We start from the raw sequence: 16,869 nt of genomic DNA, 5'->3' as shown, positions 1-16,869 counted from the left end.
ACGAAATGTGTTACCCATTGTTTCTTTCACAATTTACGACGCAAATTAGATATCCCGCTGGGATCTCTAGAGCAGTAACAGCAGAGCTTGGAAAAACAAATGAGTTATGAAATGATATGTAATTCACAATACTGCCGCTAGGGGACTGGTAGCAGCAATGGCTGACAATGGAAGACTGACAACACAGCAACGATCGGCAATTGTGCTACTTTTTCATGAAACGAAAAGCCTTGTTGTGACTCAGAAGCGTTTTCGACAACTGTTTAACACACGATGGGTCCCTTGCAAGAAGACCGTCCACAGGTTGTACGATAAATTTGTACAGGAAGGGACAGTATTGGAAGCGAAGCGACCTCGGCCTAAGCCTGTTTGTTCACCGGAGAATATTGAAGTGGTACGAGTTGCTGTACAGAGAAGTTCTGGGAAATCGTGTAGAAAGGCGGCAGTGCAACTGGGAATATCCAGACGCTCCGTTCAATGCATTCTTAAAAGTGACCTCCATATGTACCCATACAAGATGACCTGTGCACAGAAGCTCACTAGAGACTACTGTTTGCTCAGTGGGCGGAGGATAGGGAAGAAACTCTCAACAACGTTTGGTTTTCAGATGAGGTGCATTTTCATTTAGTCGGTGTGGTTAACAAACAAAATGTACACTTTTGGGCCACTGAAAACCTACAAGTGCTCCATGAATGACAACATTATGCTCCCAGGATTACAGCGTGGGCAGCATTTTCCAGTCACGGACTTATTGGACTCTTTTTCTTTGAAGAAACTGTGAACAGCGAGCGTTATTTGAGCATGCTTCGCAATAGCTTCATTCCACAGCTTCTTGCTACCGCCTTGCCCTTCAACACACAGTGGGTCATGCAAGATGGAGCAAGGCCACAAACTGCAAACACTGTGTTAGTGTTTTTTCACAAGCATTTCGACATGCGGACCATTTCACTCAGGTTTCCAGGTCGCTTCAATGACGGACAAAATTGGACCCCCAATAGTCCAGACCTCAATCCATGTGACTTTTTTCTTTGGGGGTACTTAAAGGAAAAAATTTTCCTGAAACGTCCATGTGATTTAATGGAGCTCAGAAGAATCATTCTTCAAGCTTGCAGTGAAATTACGGAAGACATGTGCCGTAGGGTAATCACTAACTTCAGTATTCGTTTGAAGGGCGTTAGGAAACGAAATGGTGGACATATTGAGCATGGGCTGAGTTAGAACAAACCTCCATGGACAGCTCTTCATTGTAGCAAATCTTCCTTTCAGATTGTATTAACAATAAAGTTTATATTAAAAAACAAAATGGTAACACATTTCGTGCGCCACCCTGTAGGTTGACCATACACAAGCTCGACTGTAGTTGCTAGGAGGTCTTCTTTTGGGGACGCGCTAGACCTAAGAGAACGATAGGCAGTGTCTCTGTCCACAGTTGCAAATTGTGGCATTGCAGTGGTGCTGTGAGCTGGCAATGCATACGCTGAACTAATCCGTTTGCCGTTGGGTGGTACGCTGTGGTCCTGATTTGCTTCATGCCAATTAAGACAGCAAGTGCTTTGAAGAGATAGGATTCAATCGTCTCCCCTGGTCAGTTGTGATCTGTAGGGGTACGCAGAAATGGGTGATCCACTCACGAAAGAATGCATCGCGACAGATTCAGCACTTATATCATTTATCGGAAATACTTCAGGCCAGCATGTATAATGGTCTATAGCTGTGAGATAGTACTTGTATCCTTTTGATGGCGGGAGAGGTCCTATGAGATCTAAATGTATGTGTTAAAACCATTGATTTGGAGGGATGAAGCTTCAAAGTGATGATCTGACATGTCTGCTAATTTTATTGCATTGCCAAGCCATGCACTGTCGTACAAATTGTTTACAATCTCTCTCCACATGTGGCTTGACGGAACGCTCACTCCACCATGTTCATTATCATTCTAACACTTGGGAGCGACACGTTGTGCAACATGTTGCCGGAAGTTTGCAATGACAAATGGCAGTGATCTGTTATTGGCAATGTCACAATATAGCTCAACAGCTGACAGTGGTAGTGCGATGCAGTGGAGTTGCATGCCTGACGGTTGCGTCAACAAATCGTGTAACTCACTGTCCAATTGTTGTGCCGGCATGAGAGCTTCAGAGCCAATTGCTTCAGAAATAGCTTCTATATGCGAGGCCGCGTCAGCTGGCATGTCCAGTTTGCCTTCAGCATGAATGATGTTAGTAGTAAATTCACCAATGAAATCAAAATGTCGAAGCTGTCATGGTGAAGCTTTATCTGGGCGCTGTCAGAAAGCATATATTAGTGGTGTGTGATCCATTACCAAAACAAACTGCTGCCCCTCTGGCATGTGTCGGAACTTTTTGATGGATGCATAGGCAGCATACAGCTCACAGTCATATGTTGACCAATTTTGCTGTGAAGGTGACAACTATTTGCTAAAGAAGGCTAGTGGTTTCCAGCATCCATCCACACGCTGTTGTAGTGGAGCATTGATTGAGGAGGTGGATGCATCAACCATCAGAGTAAGTTGCACCTGCGGTACTGGGTGCACCGAGAGTGCTGCTTCAGTGATGGCAGTCTTCAAATCAGAAAATTCTGTTTCAGCTTCTAGATTCCATTGAAGTTTATCCTTTGGTCTTGGTTTGCTTTGTACAAATTGGTTCAGTAGCGCAGCTGGTGGGCATGGTTACAAACGAAATGACGACAGAAGTTTTTGACATGAAGGAAACATCATAGTTCCATCATTTTAGTAGGTCATGGAAAACCTTCTCTTTTGATGGCCGAATTCCATGAGCATTAATGATAAAGCCAACAAATTGAACTTCTGCTACCCCAAAGACACATTTGCATGGATTAATAATGAGGCCATGCTCACACAGACAGGTAAAGAGTTGTGACAGGTGTGACAGATGTTCAGTTTCTGAGTGCAAAATGACGAGAACATCATCTATGTATACATTGCAATAATCGAAGTCACGTGTCTTTGGAATGCCTGAGCAATGTTACATAGCCCGAAAGGCATGCGAGTGAAGTCGAACAACCCAAGAGGTGTGCATACAGCTGTTTTACGAACATCGTCTGGTGCCACAAGTATCTGGTAAAAAGCTCTAACGAGGTCCAGCATAGAGAATATGCTCTTTCCGTAAACATTGGATGTGGAATCCTCAGTATTTGGTACAGGATACCAGTCCAGAATTGTTCTAGCATTTAGCTGTCGATAGTCTCCACAAGGACGCCATCCATTGTTCTTTATCGGTACCACATGGTGGGCAGATGCCCAACTTACTACTTGACGGATGACAGATCCCCTGTGCAAGCATGGACGTGAATTCCTGTTTAACCACTTTCAATTTCTGTGGCATTAAATGACACGGCTGAGCATGAACAAGTGGCCCAGGCGTGGTCAAAATATAGTGCACTGTGGAGTGCCGCACGGAAGCTAGTGTGGGAGCTGGATATGTGATCTCGGGAAACTGTTTCAAAAGTTCAATAAATGGAAAATTTTCAATTATCACTCTGACACTAGCATCTTCCACATGACATACTAGTCCTCTGCTAGCTAAGTTAGTACTAGTGTCCAGCAGGCGTTGATGTCAGAGATCAGGCACAAGCCCGTAAAAAGATAGAAAACCTGCCCCCAGTATAGGATGTGTGATGTCTGCCATAACAAAGTGCCACTCCGGCATGTACTGTAGGCTTAAGTTTAAAACTAATGTGGCACGACCACATGTGGCTATGTAGAAGCATTGGCTGCAAAGTGTTGGAAACCATCATGCTTACGAAGTGGCAAACGGGCAGACGGGTAGACTGATACATCTGTGCCTGTGTCTACTAGGAACAGTAATTTCGAACCTTGGTCCGTGATAAACAATTGACAACTGCCATTTGGAACATCAGTGGCCATCACCACTGAGCTCCTGTTGCATTTCCCTGCTCACAAGGTGGGCTACACTTTCGTATCCCAGACGCAAATCGGCGGTGGTACCAACATACTTTCGTAGCCGAAGGTGAGCGACTGTGTTTCCCGGTCGAGCGGTAGCAACGAGATCAGCGACTGTTGTTTTGAATTGGCAGGGCAGCGACTTGTGTGAAAAGTTCAGTGATCTCAGCTTGTAGTGCAGCAAAGTTGTCATCCGTCTGCAGTTGTGGGGTAACTGTTGCAACACACACAGATGGATACATTTCAGATATTCTACCAACAGTTTGCACTAGTGCATCTAGATTGCCGTTGCACACAGTTAGAATCTTTTGCGCATCAGGAGGTAGGCTTGATAGCCAAATGCTTCGCAGAATGTTGTCATTTACTGCATTGCTTGTCAATGTAATAATCGGGGCTGCATCTGTGATGGCGTGCGATTGCCCAAATCTTCAGTACAAAGTAGTTTTTCCAGCCTTTTCACCTCAGACTGTGAACGTTGTATGATTACGACGCTCTTAATTGCTGAATACTGGTCCACGCTCAGCGGTGACGATAGAATATCCTGCACCTCCAGCACCATTTCTTCGCTGAGTGCTCCCACAACGTAATTATATTTTGTGTGGTCTATGGTGACTTGTGCTAGGACAAATTGGCTTTCCAACTGCGCAAACCATGGCATAGGATTTTGCTGCCAGAACAGCGGTGGTTTTTCAATGACACAGTTTATCACTGCACCAGCAGGTGCATCTGCTAGTGGTGCAGGAACTTGATCTACAATTGTAGTAATACTGCAGAATCAGTAAGCTACAGGTGCGCGGCATGACAATATGCATATAGGTCAGAGAATAGTTTACATCTCTGCACTTACATAAAATGCACTAACAGGATTTCACTCTCTCTTCAGTTTTCAAGGCAATGTTCACCAGATTTCTGTCAGTACTTCTCTACTCCCCAAATTCTGATTGAGGAACACCAAAAGTACCACATTTATGTTACACATCTTCCACTTTTCCCTGTCTGGATGTTCAAAAACACTTCATAATCTCTCAACAATGCAAAACAATGGAAAATCTGAAATGGAATAATGACAGTATTACGAAAAATATAAATTGCTACTCCTCATACAGAGGAGATGTCGATTGCCGACAGGTACAACAAAAAGACTGCTATACATCTGAGCTTTCAGCCACAAGGCCTTCTAAAGTAGAAAACACACACACAGTCACACAAGCACAACTAACACAACCGACCAGCAGTCCGGCATCAGCAGCCAGAGACTGTGTGTGTGTGTGTGTGTGTGTGTGTGTGTGTGTGTGTGTGTGTGTGCGCGCATGTGTTTTCTAATTTAGAAGAAGGCCTTTTGGCCAAAAGCTCAAATATATAGCAGTCTGTCTTTCTGTCTGCAACTCAATGCCTGCTTTATATGGTGAGTAGCAACCTATCTTTTTCATAATCTTCTCAACAATATTAAACAGATATAATGCTACTCACCATGTACAGAAGGCATTGAATGACACATGGCACATTAAAAATAGACTGTTAGACATTGTCACGCAATAAGAAAAACTTCTTCTGATGTGGAAACACACATACACATTCACATACACTCAACACATTAACATATGGCCACTGTTGTCTCCAGGCACTGAGGCCCAACTGTGGTGAGCAGCAACTGGGACCGGAGTGGGTAGTGGGGGTACAGAAGAGGAATGGTGTAGGGAGAGGAATGGCAGGGTGTGGGTGGAGGGAAAATGCTGTAGTGATGCCTATGGTATGTGCAGGGACAGAGGGCTGTCATTGTGGTGCGGGGAGGGGGAGAAGAGACACAGATAATGGGAAACAACAATCCAGAAAGTCAGTGTGAGACTGGAAACTGGAAGGGGAGCAGGGAAATGGGTAAGGCAGATATGCAGATATAGAGCAGGGACTAGGAAAGGTCGAGGACAGAGAGGTGACAGTAACCTGTGGAATTCAGAGAAGCTGGTGTTCGTGGGCTGAATCCAGATGGCACAGACTGTGAAGCAGTCACTGAAGTCAAGCACACTTTACACAGCATCCTCAGAAACTGAATCGTCCACCTGTCTCTTGGCCACAGTTTGATCGTCGCCATTAATGCGGATAGACAGCTTACTAGTGGTCACGATCACACAGAATGTCGCACACTGGTTGCAGCTAAATTGGTAGGTCACATGGCCACTTTTACAAGTGGCCCTGCATTCGATGGGATAAGAGATGCCTGCGACAGGACTAGAGTAGATGGTAGTGGGAGGATACATGGAAGAGGTCTTGCATCTGGGTCTTTTAAAGGGATATGAGCCAGAGGGCAAGGGATTGGTAATTGATGGAATATGGACAGACAAGCAGATTGCGTAGATAGGGTGGGTGGCAGAATACCACTGTGGGAGAAATGGGAAGGATATTTCTAGTTTTAGGGTGCAGAGGCGGTCAATACCCTGGCAGAGAATGTAATTCAGTTACTCTAGTCCTGGGTAATACTGGGTCATGATGAGGATGCTCCGTTATGACTGTCAGTGCATATATGTGAGATAATAGGTGATTGGAGAGACAAAGTGTAGGAGATGCACTATGTGATCAAAAGTATCCGGAAGCCTGGCTGAAAATGACTTACACGTTCATGGCGCCCTCCATCGGTAATGTTGTAATTCAATGTGGTGCTGGCCCACTCTTAACCTTGATGACAGCTTCCACTCTTGCCGGCATACATTCAATCAGGTGCTGGAAGGTTTCTTGGGGGATGGCTGCCCATTCTTCATGGAGTGCTCCATGGAGGAGAGGTACTGATGTTGGTCGGTGAGGCCTGGCACACGCCACAGGCCATGCAGTATGAAAAGGTGCTCGATCATGTTGAAAGATGCAATAGCCATTCCCAAACTGCTCTTCAACAGTGGGAAGCAAGAAGTGCTTAAAACATCAATGTCGGCCTGTGCTGTGATAGTGCAATGCAAAACAACAAGGGGTGTAAGCCCCCTCCATGAGAAACACGACCACACCATGACGCCGCCACCTCCGAATTTTACTGTTGGCACTACACATGCTGGTCGATGATGTTTACCGGGCATTCGCCATATCCACACCCTGCCATCGCATCGCCACATTGTGTACCATGATTTGTTGCTCCACACAATGTTTTTCCACTGTTCAATTGTCCAATGTTTACGCCCCTTACACCAAGAAAGGTGTCGTTTGGCATTTACCGGCACGATGTGGGGCTTATGAGCAGCCACTCAATCATGAAATCCACGTTTTCTCACCTCCCGCCTAACTGTCATAGTACTTGCAGTGCATCCTGATGCAGTGTGGAATTCCTGTGTGATGGTCTGGATAGATGTCTGCCTATTACGCATCACAATCCTCTTAAACTGTAGGTGGTCTCTGTCAGTCAGAAGACGAGGTCAGCCTCTACGCTTTTGTGCTGTACATGTCACTTCACATTTCCACTTCATTATCATATCAGAAACAGTGAACCTAGGGATGTTTAGGAGTGTGGAAATCTCACATACAGATGCATGACACAAGTGACACCCAATCACCCGACCACATTCGAAGTCCGTGAGTTCCGCAGAGAGCCCCATTCTGCTCTTTCACAATGACTAATGACTACTGAGGTCGCTGATATGGAGTACCTGGCAGTAGGTGGCAGCACAATGCACCTAATATGAAAAAGTATGTTTTTGGGGGTGTCTGGATACTTTTGATCACATAGTGTATGTTCCTAGAGAAGAACAGTAGAATAATTTTGGTTTGGGAAGGCCTCTGTAAGACCCTCAGCATATTATTATAATCCTTTTGTTAATTACTATTTTACTTACTTTTCAAATGTATCCTACTTATACATGTAACGTATATATAATATGTCCCTGAAACTGGCAAAATACTGTTTACACAATATTTCACATAATTTTATTATCTATGTTATAGTTTATAGTCAGGTGATTATATTGTTATATTTAGTGTTACTTAAAAGCTTGTTGATTGGGAAGATTGGCCACTGAAACTGTTACAATAGAGTGCAGGGGTAAAATCTGTTGTATCCTCACCAATGGACGCAACCAGAGCTGGTGTGCTGAGACAAGTTCTCACTGGCACCACAGGCAGCACTTTTTAAGTTTGCAGTCAACCACAAGCATGGCCCAATCAGCAATCTATTCACCACCTTCTGCACTGTGATAAGTGGTGGCCATAGGCAGCAACAGACAGTTGATGTTCAGTATTGGCATACAACAGTTGTAGCACAGAGTTCAAGGGTCGCCGATCGTAGCTACCATTTGTAGCGGAGATCAGCCTGCGAGACTTAGTCTACAAGTGGATCCTCATATAGCTTTTGCACAGGGACATGTGTTTACTACAGTGATTGGCAGAGTAGAACCCAGGACAGACATAGTCTTGTTGACATTCTATTCACTAACACACACCCTGGCAGACCACTGCTTAGTTGTATCTGTCTGCAAGAACACCCAAAGAGTTGCTGTACAACTTAGTTAAATACCATAGCACAATAAAGTGCATATTTGTGTGTCACTAATTTATTTGCACTGTCACAGTTTCTCCTTTCACCTCAGAGCACCTAAACCTAATACAACATGTGTGAGCCTTTCTATCCTGTCTGCCCATACACATCAAAATTGTGTGAGCTAATTAGTATCTCCAAGAGGATTGGCACCACTTGTTTCATAACCCTGTTCTCACTTTTTCCAGTAACTAATTTCATTTGTTCAGAAACTAATTAACTTAGAAGATATCTGTAATGAAACTTCGGTCACACAAAATTACTTTCATTATTTGAAACTTTGTGTTAGTTTCATTCTGGGATTTAATTTTATACCTTTGTTGCCATAATTTTTCTGGATCAGAAAGCACCCTTTGTTATTCAGTTAAGCCACTGCTTAAGAATTTAACTACATTAGCGAAATTTCAAAAGTGGCAATTTTGCATGAAAGCAGGGAATCAACTGCACAAACATACTGTATATTAACCAAACAGTACCTTCGACATTAATACTTTCCTAACCAACTATAATTTAGGTAAAAATACCAGAGAAGGAAAGTTGCTACTCACCATATAGTGGAGATGTAAAGCTTTCGGCCATTAAGGCCTTTGTCACAGTAGACACACACACACACACACACACACACACACACATAAACGCAACTTGCAGACACATCTGCAGTCTCAGAGAGCTGAGACCACACTCACACAGAGACTGCAGATGTGTGTGCCAGTTGCATTTATGTGAGTGAGTGAGTGAGTGTGTGTGTGTGTGTGTGTGTGTGTGTGTGTTTACTGCTGACAAAGGCCTTAATGGCTGAAAGCTTTTATTGTGTGAATCTTTTTACTGTGCCTGGATTTTCCATTGTTTGATTTTTGCCTGACAGCTTTTCTTCCCTCCTAACCCTGTGCTGCTTTCCTGTGTAACTACATTCTTTTGCATCTGCTATACTCAATCTCAATCATTCTTTCTTTTCTTTCCTGTATTTCTCGTCGCCTTACGAACCGCACTGCACACTCTACTTATGAGCCACACTGTATCAACCATCTCGGCCGCCCGCAACAAACGGCCTCAAGACCACGCTGATTGTTAGTGCAGCATCTTAGGTCCCACATTACTCTCACCGATATAATGAAGCCTATACCTTCAAACTGCTCATGCTCACTGTGTCAGTTCCCGTATTTTTGCGTGTTATCTCCCGCACTTTTCCGGTGCCACACGATCTTACATCTCTAACTACGAACCTCTCCCCACCCCCCATACTTTCCCCATTCTATGCCTGTTCGCACCCACTAAATCCACCTCATCCAGTCACATCTGCCATTCCCCTTACGTTTATCCGCCCTCAAACCTGCTACCCACAGTAATATACATATATTTATTATTCATTAGTTACTCTCTACTTTGACCCTTGTGACTTCTCGCCAATTTTGGTGAGTTTTCGCCTTCCACTATTGTCGTCTTCCTCATATTTCATCTCGTTTCCCCCCCCCCCCCTTGTGTATCCATTACGTCCTTTTCACACATACTTGGGTGTATTTTTGCGTAATTTTTCGGACGAAATTCTACTTTCTTACGGAATTTTTTGCATTTTTAGCACCACCATGGATCCTTGCTCCTTCCACCTGCATCAATACAGAAAAGTTTCCTTATCCCTAGCAAGATCCCAGTCCCACATAATGTTCCTGCATTCTTTCTTGGCTCATGAAATCGCCCCTAATGGCCTTACCATCAAATTACCCATCTCTGGTTCCACAATGACGTCCGCCTGTTCAGATTCTGCCAATCTTTAGCCCACACTAACATAGTCCTGCAAAACCACATCAACCAAGCCCAATCCTCCTTGCAGTACCTTCTCTCCATCTGTAAAATTCTCCTGCTATGTAATCCGAAATTCCTGGAACCCATAACTCACATTGAAACTCTTGCCCTGCAGGAACTTGAGCAACATTCACAACACCACCTCAAAAAGCTCTCCATCCTACTCACTTCCTACTCCCGCCTCAGAGCACCACTCTCCACCACTTCTACAACAACCCCCAAACCTCCCCCACGCCCCCTCATAGCTGGCAAACCCTGTCTCGCTGACCTACCACACTTACCCCACCCTCCAAAACTCCCTCCCACAACCACACAGAACCCAGAATGTAAACAGACCCGCAACACAGTTATGAACCTTTCCTCCAGAAGTCTTAGTCCCACAGAAATATCAGTCCTTTCCAAAGGTCTCACCTTTTGTCCCACTCCCAAATTCAACCATGCAGGACTAGTTAAAGACCTTCTCTCCTTCTCCTGGCCCCTACAGTGGAAACACTTTTTCGCCACCAACCCGACCAATCAGACTCAACCAAAGGCCAATATTGAACCTTGCCTAACTCAGTTCACTCCTCCATCCAACCGTGATCCTCCCCCACTGCCTCCAAACCATCCCCTGTTAACTTTCCAGAATTTCTTAACCTCTAATTTTGCCTCAAAATCATCCCCAAATCCCTCAACATGCAAACTAATCTTACCTCCGCAGAAAGAACCGCAGTACACAGATCCCGACCCTATAATCCTACCTGCTGACAAAGGCTCCACCACCATTGTTTTGAACCGCAAGGATTACGTGGCAGAAGGACTCCGGCAGCTGTCAGATCCTTCCACCTACAAACCATGCCTCAGTGATCCCATTTGAGTAATCCAGCAGGATCTTCAGTCACTACTCAAATCCCACTCCCCGCACTCCCACCTTCTACATGCTTCCTAAAGTCCATAAACCCAACCACCCAGGACGCCCCATTGTGGCCGGTTACTGTGCCCCCACTGAGAGAGCCTATGCTCTCATAGACCACACCTTCAACCCATTACCCAGAACCTATCCTCCTATATAAAAGATACCAACCATTTCCTCCACCGGCCCTCCACAGTTCCTGTCCCTTTACCACATGGTGCCTTTCTCATCAGTATTGATGCCACCTCCCTGCACACAAAACATTCCTAATGCCCATGGCCTTACTGCTATCGAACACTACCTTTCCAGATGCCCTATGGATTCCAAACCAACAACCTCCTTCCTAGTCTCCATGACCAACTATATCCTCACCCACAATTACTTCTCCTTTGAAGGCATTACCTACAAACAAATCCGCAGTATGGCTATGGGCATCCACATGGCACCATCCTATGCTAACCTATTCATGGGCCATCTAGGGGAATCCTTCCTAAAAATTCAGAATCCTAAACCCCTCACCTGGTTCAGATTCACTGATGACATCTTTGCTACCTGGATCAAGGGTAAGGACACCCTATCCACATTCATCCAGAACCTCAACAACTTCTCCCCCATTTGCTTCACCTGGTCCTACTCAACACAACAAGCCACCTTCCTAGATGTTGACCTTCACCTCAGAGATGGCTACATCAGTACCCTCTGTCCATATCAAACCTACTAACCACCAGCAATACCTCCACTTCGACAGCTGCCACCCATCCCATACCAAGAAGTCCCTTCCTTACAGCCTAGCCACCCGTGGTTGTCGCATCTCCAGTGACAAGCAGTTTCCCTCAAAATATACTCAGGGTCTCACTGAAGCCTTCACTGACCATAATTATCCTCCCATCCTTGTACAAAAACAGATCTCCTGTGCCGTATTTTCCCAGTCTCCCACCACCTCCTCAAGTCCCGAAGTCCGGCCACAAAGGAGCATTCCCCTCGTATCTCAGTACCACCCAGGACTGGAGCAACTGAATTAAATTCTCCTCCAGGGTTTCGATTACCTCTCGTCATGCCCTGAAATGAGAATGTCCTGCCCACTATCCTTCCCACCCCTCCTACCGTAGTATTCTGCCGTCCACCGAACCTACACAATATACTCGTCCATCCTTACACAACCCCTGCTCCCAATCCCTTACTTCATGGCTCATACCCTTGTAATAGACCTAGATGCAAGACCTGTCCCATACATCCTACTCCAGTCCAGCCACTAACATCACCTATCCCATCAAAGGCAGGGTTACCTGTGAAACCAGCCATGTGATTTACAAGCTAAGCTGCAACAGCTGTGCTGCATTTTATGCAGGCATGACAACCAACAAGCACGCATGCCGTATTATTCTGCAAGAACTGTCAACTGTCTGGTTAGGTTTTTACTGCTCATAGACAAACTATTGTAGCTGTATGCTGATGTTTGCATGCATCCTATTAATGAGGCTTATCAACTTTTACCAATAGTGAACTGGCCATATAATTGTGTAATACTGGGAGGTTGTGAACAGTGAAAGTAAACAACTGTGAAACACAATTGTGCAACTGTTGGCTACATCATTCACAGTAGTCAGTGTCTCCCATTCTTCAGCCACTATAACAATGCAGTAAGTCGACACCGAGGACTATCAATGAAGAAATAAACCAGGCGAACATCACAATATGTTCCCGGATGAAAGTCTGTAAGGAAATCTCACCAAAAAAAGGCAGGATCAACAAATACCTCCAACTCCAGCTACCAGAATCACTTTTTGGTCAAAAGTACATTCAAGAAAGACCACGCTTCTATAGCATTAATTACCATGAAAATTTAGAAGGTGTTGCAATTGGTGAAGTAAATCAAAAAAGCTATTTAACAGTCACCATGACAAATCAGCTTTGTCAGCCTTACACAGAAAAAGAACAGGTCTTTAATGTATTAATTTTTCAGAAGGCTATGTATGTTTATAAAATTATTTTATTGTAATTATTTAATCATTACTGATTACAAAACATAAACCACAATTAAATGTGATTCCATGTAAAAGAATATTCATTTGAAATGACCAGGTACACTGTTTCTACATTGCAGAAATGCATATAAACTATGTGTGTAAGAACTAATACGAGAATATTCATTTGAAATGACCAGGTACACTGTCCCTAAATTGCTGAAATGCATACAAACAATGTGTGTAAGAACTAATAAACTCATTTACATGTAAATTTTATACGAAGAATCACGTTATTAAATTTGAATCCCTTGTCTGCAGTTTACTTTGTATAAACTAGATATACTGTTTGCACAGTGTTTAGTTTTGCACATGAGCAATGAGCGTAACGACATACAAACTCAAGTAAAAAATCTATGCAGACTATACAGTCTACACATGCAAAGCAGCAGGCACTACGCTAGTTATTACACAAGTTGATATTAGCAACATTTGTGAGTGTTGTTCTTTCTTTTTTACATTTTATATTTCATTGAAAGTGCTAAGAAAATGCACTTGTTGTAAAGTGCTTTAAGCGCTGTGCCATTAAGCCAGTTAGCTTAAACTGATCAGAGTAGAGTAGGTAGATTCTCATTGGTAGAGGCTTTGGACAGCAAAAAAGCTTCAAATTTGGCAGTAACATGCTGAGTAAAGTATGTTTATATCTAAGAAATTTGTCACATTGCAATACTGCAGAGCCATTGTGGGAAATTGCATGCTTGTGTGGGTGAGTGTTAATGGTCATTCTCATATGACAGAGTGTACTATTTGGTAAATCTGGAGAGCAGTCAAATTTTATATAGTTACTCTAAAATTATGTATGACAGAATTTTTTACTCACTTCACTGATTGAAAGAATGATACTTCTGGGGGTCTGATGTTTTTGGAAGACAGGTTTATAACTGTGTTGTGGGTCTGTTTAGGCTCTAGGTTTTGTAGGGTGGATGGAAGGAATTTCTGAACATGTAGTAGATGATTTAGGTCTGTGAGGCAGGGTTTGGCAGCTGTGGAAGGAGGGGGGGGGGGGGGGGGGGGGTTGGGTTGGGTTGATGGAGACTCTTGTGATGGTGGTGTTGTCTGTGGCAGTTTGTGGGAATCCAAGACAAAAGTATTAGGTCAACAGATTGGACAGCTTTTTGTGGTGGCATTGTGCATGCTGCTCTAGTTCCTGGAGGACAATGGTTTCAATATGGGAGATGGGACACAGTAATATGGAAATGCAAAGCAGGAGTGTTTTACAGAAGGAGCTGAGGTAATGCAAGATGGCTTGGACTTGAGTTATATGGTTTTGCAGAACTAGATTGGTGTAGGCTTCGAAATGATATAATTTGAACAGATGGAGGTCACTGCAGAAGGATGGGTTGCAGCCAGACATGCATAATTTGATGGCAGGCCATTTGGAGGGATTCTATGAGCTAGGAGGAATACATAAACATTATATAGGACTGGGTTCTTGCCAGCGAGAGAGAAATTTTCTGTACTGGTGCAGATGGGAGGAGGAAGGATCCATAGTGGAGGATAAACAAACACTTAAAAATACATATTTTAAAAACTCGTGAGAGACTAAACCAGATGAAGTATATTAGAAAAAGGGAATGAAACCACAAGTAGAGTACAAAACCAAGATGAAAACAAAATAAAAATATGAAAACAGGATGACATAACAGTCAAAACAGAAATGAAAGTAAATAAAAAGATGATAATTATTTGTGGTGCAAGACTGCGGGAAGATGTGAGTGGAGTGATAGGCAGCAGGTGTAAACTGACTGGGTGAGGTCAGTAGGTGGGCGTACGAGTCTGGGGGAGAGGGTAAGCTCTTAGGTATGAGAGTGCAAGAATATATGTGTAGTGCAGGCAGAACAGGAGAAAACATGTGACAATCAGGTGAGAGGTTTCCTCCTACCCCCCCCCCCCCCCCCCCCCCAAGCACTGCCTATCGATGCTGGACCCAGCATCCCACTATCCTGATCCTGTCGTATCTCTGAACACTCCAACAGGAACCACAAGAGTATGTTCCCCCACACCTGTCACGCTTCCCTCCCCCACCACACTCCACAACTCTTTGCACCCGCATTACCCATCCCAGCTGAGGTCACTGAATGAATAGTGTATGCTATTCATTTAGTTAGTATAAATACTGGTGGTACTGACTCTGTCATTACTCTACTACTCTCTTCTACCTCTCCCCCCTCCTACCAATAGTTTCATTAGTACTATTACTTAATATTGAGACAACAATATGTTTCTATTACATTCCCATTTTTAATATATGACGTGTACAATGTAGCTATGATGCCTGTACTGATTTTATGTTATACATGCACATTATTCCTAATCTGTATTTATCACATTAACAGTTACACAGATTTCTGCAATAGTTTTCCAATAGTATTCTAGCTGTCTCATGAAGCCATAAGAGCTTCAAAACTGATCACCATAAATGAACCTCAACAAATATGGATGTCTGAAATCATTAGTTATTCTATGCAACAATGGCAATAACTAGGTAAAAACAAAGAGACCAGCACTAAAGTTGCAAAAAATTGTCATTCACAGAGAAAGGGTGAAAGATTAATATTCACTAAAAAAAATACAAAGAGCAAAAATGGTACAGGAGATAACTTCCTTCAATGCAACTTTTAAACATTACATCTGAGTGAGTTTCCTCACCTGCTTCTGCAACCCAAGCATAGAGCACACCATGTCTCTGGAATAAGGTTGCTCCAATACATAACGTAAGAGTCCTGTCTGAGGTTCCAAAAGTTCTTTGTCATAAGGTAAATTTCCTTTTAAAGTAAATTTAAGTGTAGCAGGATCTAGTTTCCATGGGTTTATCAGATGGTCAGCGTATCCTGAGTGTTCCACTACCGGTAACATTTTGGAATGTCCTATAATGGATACCATTTGGGCAGTTGGATGGAAGCTTTCCACAAAACTTGAAAGCAGATGAGCCAGTTTCTGCAGGAAGAGAGAAGAGCATCATACTTCACAGAAAATAAAATCAGGCAGCAATTTGATGAAAAGAAATTAAAGAAACACACGATAATTAATGCAAAACAGTTATTGTAATGAGTTTTCCTCCATCATCATTTGTTGCATAAAACAAATATACACTCTTATACGGTAACAAAATGTTATGGCACGAAATTCCTCTTTAAAAAAACACCTCCAAGCTTTGCAGACAGGAATTCCTCCCTGTGTTTGCTTGGTTCCCTTCATGTCCCTAATTTAACATGATTGCTCTTCCCTTTGCTCTGATGCAGCCTACATTGGCCTTGTGTAAATTTTATTTTAGTGTGATCTGCATTTTACATTTGATCTGTCAAACTCTTCCTTCTGTCTCCAGTAAGTTCTCAGGCCTTCAAATGTATCACTAACATTTTGTGGCTGATTTCCCTCTTTTTCTGATCAGCTATGTCTCTAATGCCCCAAAGTTCTAATATAACAATCCTCTAGTTCATGGTCTGATAAAAATTCCAAAGACGAGTCAGTTGTCCCCAAGTTTATTAACAACTCTTTTGCTCAACATTTTATGTGTACACACTGCAGTCGTATATTACTGCTTCATGAGAGTAATCTATCCCAATGAGATCTTTGGCTATCCTTTGAATTGACACACTGTGTGATAAAATATCTTACTTTTAGTCTATCATTTTGACCTGTATCAGAAGGGAAAACCCTGCATATTATCCTGTACTGCATTATGTTAGCTGTAAACACAGTA

The 16,869-nt window shown here is 43.3% G+C and overlaps 1 protein-coding gene across 1 annotated transcript in view; it reads right to left on the bottom strand.

The window, feature by feature from the left end:
- Positions 1–16,869, bottom strand: part of LOC126480764 (mediator of RNA polymerase II transcription subunit 23) — a 187,260-nt gene that overhangs the window by 110,925 nt on the left and 59,466 nt on the right. The window contains exon 5 of the mRNA XM_050104054.1: positions 15,816–16,103. Coding sequence (XP_049960011.1) covers positions 15,816–16,103 — 288 coding nt within the window. The remainder of the gene's footprint in view (positions 1–15,815; positions 16,104–16,869) is intronic.

The sequence above is a fragment of the Schistocerca serialis genome, chromosome 5 (assembly GCF_023864345.2).
Source record: "Schistocerca serialis cubense isolate TAMUIC-IGC-003099 chromosome 5, iqSchSeri2.2, whole genome shotgun sequence".
Lineage (NCBI taxonomy): Eukaryota > Metazoa > Arthropoda > Insecta > Orthoptera > Acrididae > Schistocerca > Schistocerca serialis.
The sequence above is the reverse complement of the archived record's forward strand: the minus strand, read 5'-3'. Positions and strand labels throughout refer to the sequence as shown.